Source organism: Pagrus pagrus, assembly GCF_965226575.1.
Source record: "Pagrus pagrus genome assembly, chromosome: 16".
Classification (NCBI taxonomy): domain Eukaryota; kingdom Metazoa; phylum Chordata; class Actinopteri; order Spariformes; family Sparidae; genus Pagrus; species Pagrus pagrus.
Window position 1 is genome coordinate 29,748,698 of NC_140200.1, and position 7,574 is coordinate 29,756,271.

At 42.7% G+C, this 7,574-nt stretch overlaps 1 protein-coding gene across 1 annotated transcript; it reads left to right on the forward strand.

Moving 5' to 3' along the window:
• Positions 1-450: 450 nt before the first annotated feature.
• On the forward strand, positions 451-7,219 carry pcare2 (photoreceptor cilium actin regulator 2; the record flags this gene model as incomplete). The annotated part of the gene is made up of 2 exons (XM_084377509.1): positions 451-4,295; positions 7,183-7,219. The coding sequence occupies exons 1-2, from the start codon at positions 1,591-1,593 to the stop codon at positions 7,217-7,219; spliced, it is 2,742 nt and encodes a 913-aa protein (XP_084233635.1). The 5' UTR covers positions 451-1,590.
• Between the last annotated feature and the right edge of the window lie 355 nt (positions 7,220-7,574).

The window sequence follows — 7,574 nt, forward strand, 5'->3', positions numbered from 1 at the left end:
TATAGTTATATATTAGTTATAACTATAACTATTTATTTTTTGCAACTTGGCATGCAAAAGTTGTTCCACTTATCACAGATGTATAAAGCATTACTAATTTATTTATTAACCAGTAATAAAGCCAAAGTAGTGCTATATTCAAGATATCCAGAGTCAATAAAGCAGCCTTTTGGTCAGGTGACAAGGCAACACTGACAGAGAATGAAGCTGGTATCAACGAGGCATAGAGAAGATATCAGCAGAGACTGGAGAGGGCCCTAAACACCAACAGCAATAAAGATAAGTGGCAGGAGATTCAAAATGTCACTCGACCATAAAAAAAAAGTCTTTTGTCACATAAATAAACAACTTGCATTTTGTTGTAAAACCGTGTGTTGTAGAATGACAAATAAATGAACCTTGAAGTTCAGACAATTAAGATTTGATTTATTTTCATTGTGCCAAAAAAAATGTACAAAACAACTGTACAGACTAATTAATAAATAATAAATAAGTCAGAAAAATAAACCATTCATCAGGGAGTGTTGATGATGAGTTCAGGAGTCTCAGTCTTGGGAGTGAAGCTGCTCTGTAGTCTGGTGGTACAGCAGCAGATACTTCTGTATCTGTTGTCAGATGACAACAGGGTGAACAGACTGTGGCTGGGTGGGTGTTGTCTTTTAATATCTTTGGACTCTGTGCAGACATCTCACTTCATAGATGTCACTAATGCTCTGTAGATGGTACCAGTGATGTTCTGGTGGTTTTAATCACCTGCTGTAGAGCCTTCAAACCACATATTTTAAGACACAAGAAAAATAAATACAGATACTGTCAGAAAAAAACAACTGGTCAGCATGCTGATATAGTTTATATCAGATAAAAGGACAGATAAAAGATCAATATCTTACTATAGTTCTTCTCAGAAAACCTAAAAGCTCTTGTCACAGAACTGTGTGTGTTTGATAATTTTGATAATCCTATATTTTTTTCATATACAGTAAAGTCAAATAGTATCTACAGTAAGTGAATCTGTAAGACAGAGTTGTTTATCTGCCATGTGAACCCAACAGTTGCACATTTAAACAGCACAGTGGATGAGTCTAAAAACACTACCTGACAAACTTGGCTCTGATTAACCTGATGAGCTTAAAGTCTTATGTGTGTGTGTGTGTGTGTGTGTGTGTGTGTGTGTGTGTGTGTGTGTGTGTGTGTGTGCGTGTGTGTGCTGATGCACTTAACATGACCATCTGTGCGTGCTGAAGGAGAGAGAGGGAAGAAAGCTCCCCAATCCCTCTTATGTCCTCAGCTCCTTACCTTTGCAAGTCCTGGTAGGTAGTCAGTTCCCTCGACAGGTTGCAGGTGTCTTTCCTGCACTGTTCAACCACAGAATTCTGAGGCGAAAGCATTGCTGGAGAAATATATATAGCATGCAGAGGCTGGATTGCCTTAGCCATTGTTGGAGGATTCTCGAAGACAACGTCTAACGGACTACAGAGACCTGTACCTATGGATTTATACTTTGGCTTCATCTTCCTCTCCTGATCTCCTAATTTTTCTTCAGCAGAAGTTAACTTTTAAGTTTTTCTTGAATCCAGTTTGAATGCAAATATGGGTTGCTCTCCATCCAAAGGGAAGTTATTTTCAAAGCCAGAGGGCCCTGAACCTCAGAAGGCTGCTCTGGCTGAAGCACCACAGGATGATGTTGATTCTAGACCAGTAGAGGAGGAGTGCACATTTTTGAAGACTGATGAGAAGGAAAATGAACCTCCACTTCCCACAGAAGAACATCCAATGAAAGAGTCTCTGGTGGCCTCCGATACAACAGCTGCTCAAAATTCTGGAGAAATGAAAGAAACAGAGGTGAATGTGATGCCACAAGAAATATTTAACAATGTCATTCAAACAGTTAACATTAAAAAGACGGAGAAAAGAAAAAAAAATAGAGGCAAGAGAAGGTCTTCTGAGAAACAGAAGTCCTCTATTCTCCTGGCAAAGGTGGACTTCCCACCACACATGGTGAGGGCCCACCAGGCAGCCTACACCTTTCTGAACCCAAATATCTCCAAATATGAGACCCTGCTGGGGCTGCTGGATCAGGCTGCCCAGACACAGGTGTCTCTTCAGCCCATGATGTCTGCTTTGGTGTTGCGCTTTGAGGAGATCAACCAGGCTCTAGAGGAGATGGCTGAGGAGGGAGAGCTGATGTTGAAGGAGCATGGGGACTTTATGGCTTTGTCTTCTGGGATGATGGGCCCTGCTGTTATGCAAGCTAAACCCAGCACTGCTGCAGCCAGCCCCCCTGATCCACCTCCAGATCTGTTACAGCAACTGCTCCAGCACTCAACAGAGAAAATGAGGCTTGTGGGGGGCTCGGTCCAGGCACTGGGAGACACAACTTTTGAGGAGGCAGTGGAGTATTTTTCTTCTCTCTCTAAACTACTGGCTGAGAAGCTGCAGGCCAAGCAGGCAGTGGAACAAAGATTGACTCAAGTGTTGGCACAAGTAGAGGGGGCTGCCATGAGGAAGTCCAATCCAGAGGATTCAGCACTGCACAGTGAGGACAGCGGTATCGGGGGAGAAAATGAGAGTTTGACAGGGTCTGAGAGGCACCGCCACCACCGAGGGAGTGCTGGATCTGGAAGTTGTGGGTCAGGAATCAATATTCGTGGTGCGTTTGATGCTTTGCCCAGTAATTCACCCAACCTGGTAGGCCATAATGAAGATGATGAAGAGGATGATGAGGAAGATGATGATGACGAGGAAGAGTATGAGGATGATGAAGGTGATAGGCCTGAAAGGAAGAGGTCAAACTCTTCCCCACCAGATCCCAGTCAAACTTTTCTCTATATGCGTGCAAATTACATGCATTATCAGCAGTCCATTGTCAAACGACCCCTGACGGCTGCAACCAAACCTGAGCACTCTTCATCCACCAGATGTGTTAACATAATGAGGGAGCTACAAAAAAGCCAGAGGGACTTAGATCAGCGTATGATAAAGATGACTGAAATCAGAGGATACAAACAGTTAGCAGGGCCTCATTACAACCTGTATAGAGCTGGACTAAGACGGCATTCATTAAGTGGATCAGCAGGTGCACAAAAAGGGCCCTTCAAAGCAAATCGATCACCTTGCTCCTTACCAATTTTAGCACCGCCTAAGCGCAACACTGTCAGAAAGCTGATAAATACCTTCAGCCAAGGGGTTGATGGTAGACCAGGACAAAGCCTTGCTAATATCCCCCCTCATATCAGGAGGCCAAGGAAAAGTGGGATCCTTCTGTTCTCTGACACAGTTAATGGTAATGAGGGGGGTTTAGTCATCAATGGCAACAATAACAACAACAGCTGGCCTGACAGCAGGGATGACCTGGATGTAGACAACCTACCACCTCCACCCCCAGAGGTTCTGATGGACAATTCCTTCCAGAGTACTGAGGGCATAGCAGGAAATGAGGGAAGGTCTCAAGAGGGTTCAGTTCGGAATCTCCCAGTGATAATTCAAAACATCGGAGTTTCCCAGCGCCTGAAGGCATCTGTGCAGAATGTGGAAGTGCTGCCAAACCGGGCCAGTGTGAGGCCCAGTTCAATCAGCATCTTGCCTGCTCGTCCTGTCAGGCAGGATGCTGTAATGGGGGTGCAAGATTCAGAACAGCAAACAAAAACTGATCTGGATCCAGATATGGAGAAGGCTAGCTGTCTGTACCAACAGGCACGTAAGATCATTCACCTGCGCAATGCAGCAGAATCTCCTGACAAGAGGAATATTGCGGAAATAAGCAGTAGAGGACCTTCACCTCCCCAAGCCAGAATGGGGCAGAGATGTGAAAGTAGTGACTTTTATGAGGGAGAGATTTCCTCTTGCAGTCTGCCTGTGACAGCACCACCTGTCTCTAGAGTCCGCCTACCACCATCTTGTCCCTCTGTGTGTCACAGATTTCCAAGCCCTCCTGTGTTCAGACCTATGACCACCTCCAGGCCCTCGTCTCGCCCAGGTTCTCCAAGAACGGTGACACGTGCCACAGATAACATTGAAGAGATCATTCCATCTATGTCCTTTCGTGATGCCCGATCAGTCTTCTGTCTGAAAGAGTTGCAAAACCCTCAGAACTGCATCTCGTCTGGAAGCTCTGTACTTCCGAGACCATGGGGAGAGGTCTCCCGAGGCAGGCAACCCATGAGAAGGATAGACAGCTCTACCCGTCGCACCCAGTCAGAACAAAGGCCTAGTTTGACTTCACATGTGGAGTTTTCCAAAGATGGCAATTCAGTCTCTAGCCAGGCCAAAGGGAGTGAGCCCACTACTACTAATAGGTAAGTAATATCACAAAGATGTGGGTACACATATGGGCACCTTCCTTCTTTGCTCCTGCTTTGTTAGTATTAAATTTACTGAAAATAAAAATAAAAACTGGGTACTTACCAATATCTGTCATACATGGCAAAAGTGCAAATAGCATACATTGTTGAAAATTGACTTGTGAAGTCTTTACTTTAGTTTTGAGACAGGTATTAGATACTATTGGGCAAATCTGATGTCTATATAGATCCAGCTATCGATTTGTGTGTTATGCCACCTACTGTTGCCACCATTACTGCAGTGGCAACTCAGCGTATGCTGCTGCGCTGCTGACAGCAGCGTGTGTAGTTTGATCCAATACAGTTGCCCCCAAATACTGATTAGGGTCCTTATATGGATGGCAATCTTAATATTTTTCACATTTTATATATTAGACATTGGTTACAACAAGAGCCAAAATAGATAGTAGATAAATAGAGATTACCATCCACCACATTTCAAGTGATGAAATACTCTTTAAAACATGTTAAAAAACATTACTGCTCTAGCTAGCATAATCAATAAAGAGCTGCATTCAATCACAACAGACCATTTTGTCCTCTGTATGCACAGGGAAAGTATCAGGTCTCAGGCAGGGGCACTTCTTCAAGTAAGGGCTTGTGTATTTTGCATTCAGTTTTTTTCTAAAGTTGATGTTTGTAATGAGCAGCTGTTGGAGCAGCTGAGAACCACACTGGTTCTTTCTGAAGTTCCTCAACATTGTTGACATTAATAGAAAGTAAAAGTAAGAGCAGGTAATTGTTTCACTCCTGAGGGCAGCTTGCATTCAAATGTGTAGATATTGAAGCAAGACACCACCGCAGGAATGGCGACTTTGAAGGTCTCTTACTCCATGAAACACTGACAGAATTTATCAATATTGTAAAATAGAAATAGAGGAAAGCTTAGAGCCTCGTGATTAGAGTGTTACAAGTGTAATTAAAGCACCCAGTAAGGTTAGTTTGACCTCCACACAGACGGCTCCTAACTCAATCAGTGAATGACATCAGTGTGTCTGACCATCTGCATTCTGTGCAGACATCTCACAAATCTGGTTTATTTGTAAAATGTGGCTAAAGTTTGTTTGTTTTTCCAGAGTAAAGAATAAGGCATGTTGTCACTGAATCATGGAGCATGTGACCCTGGTTTCATATTTAAAGATCATTGGTTCAAGCCTGACTCATGCCATAAAATTACGTTGTGAGAAAATAAAAATGTATCAAGGCAATGAGAAGCAGAGACAGAACTGTACTGTCAAATTCCAATTTGTCATATTTAAAAAGCTTTACTCAATGAAAGGTGGCTTTACCCTGCAGGTTAAATGAGTAAATCATCAGGACAAAAGGAAGGATGAGACATAAACATAGCACAAAAAGTAAGGAAATGTGTGTTTCTGAGTAGCTGAGCTGGTTGAAGAATGGGATGCCATCCCACAGCAGTGTGTGACCAGGCTGGTGACCAGCATGAGGAGGAGGTGCCAGGCTGTTGTGGCTGTGTATGGTTCTTCCACATGCTACTGAGGCTCCTGTTTGTTAAATTAAGAAATTGTTAAATTGCCAATATGTCTTGTTTCTTCAGACCTCAATCATCCAATCCACTAAACAAGAGTCAATAGCAGAATAAGCTGTTTGGCAGAGAAGATTTGGAAAATGTTTCATGGGTGCAACCCACATACTCAGCTCTGCTGCTCATCCCACAAATGCATGTTCCTTACACATGTGGCACCAAACACAAATTTCCTTACTTTTTGTGCTATGGTTAGTATTCTGCAGGTGACAGGAGAATAGAGTTGGGTAGGCAACTGTAGGTGGAAAAGCTCAAGTAGAGAGAGCTATGTCAGCGTATATATGTATATGTACAGTTGTGACAATTTTTGCGAAGAATTAACATTTATGGGGTCTATTCTGGGTCAAGACCTGTCCTCCATCCCACTTTCTTGGAACTCGAGTTATCAAGAACAGTTTTTGTGTAATCCTGCTAACAAACCAACCAACAAACAGACACGGGTGAAAACATAATCTCCTTGGTGTTGGTAATTAATCAATTAATCAAAATCAATTCAGAAGAGATCAGGGTATAGCAGTGGATCCTGCACTTCCCACAATGCAACTTTATAGCACCTTTCTTTAGATTCTGTGAGATATTCCTCTCAGATTTTGGAGTTTTGTAGAGTTGCGTTGTGAGAAAATCAGTTTTTTAAAAACACTTTATTTTATACAGTGTTCACTTGGTTTATCCTAAATAAACAGTGACACACAGAACACCAGGAATCATTATCAATTAAGAGTACTGTGAATTGTTTTCTTTATTTAGGCCTGTAATGATGCTGCCATGAATAGTGTGCTGTGATCTCTGTCCTTAATGAGAATTTGAAGGTTAAAGGGTTCAGTCAAAGGGGGCAGGTGAGGTGAGGGGTGAGGGTAAGTAAAGGCCCTACAGTATTTTGTATATCTGGGGCCTCTTATGTTAATCCAGCCCTGCACACAGGAAGTCTGCTGTTTTTTTAGCATTTTTTTTCTTTTGTTTATAACACAATATGAAAAGTAAGACTGACATCATTGCAGAGCTTTACTTCTGAAGAGATTAGCAGTATGGATTTAGTCAGTCTGCTTTTATCACAAAGGGTTTGGACACCTGCAGTTGAAGCTTTCTCAAACAGTTTAACTGTAATTCAAACGTACAGTCAGAGGACCCAGTTGTATGTAACCAGCTCACCTCATGCCTCTAGAGAAACCACCTGGCCTAATCCAGATTGGATTAGCCCTCCTACCCTGCAGTGAGGTGAGCTCCTTAGCCTGCTACCCCACATAATCCACTGATATCCTGAAACTCCTTTCACCCCCCTCTCTTGCTCTCCTATAGGCTCGGCATCCCTCTGATGACAGGAGACGACGCCTAGTTGGATCCAAGTGCCGCTGTGACAACAGCCTAGGGCCCAGCTGTGATTGGCCAGGACATCTACAGTGAAATATGGGGTGGGAAGGGAATAGAGAAAGGGATTATGTATTAGCAGGATTCTGAAGTTCAGCCCCTTTCTGCTTTCTTTTCCTGATTAAAGTGTTTGTTCCAGGAGTGGTTTTAGATACATTTGTGATAATAATTCAAGGTTTTTAAGGGCATGAACATGTTTTTCTGATTGACTTCTGAAGACATTGTCAGCAATTGTCTGTATCAGTTTTAGAAGTGCATACTTTATCTATACTGAGTATTAAATCTAAAATCTACGTTGAGCTTGCTATAAATGTATGTACCCA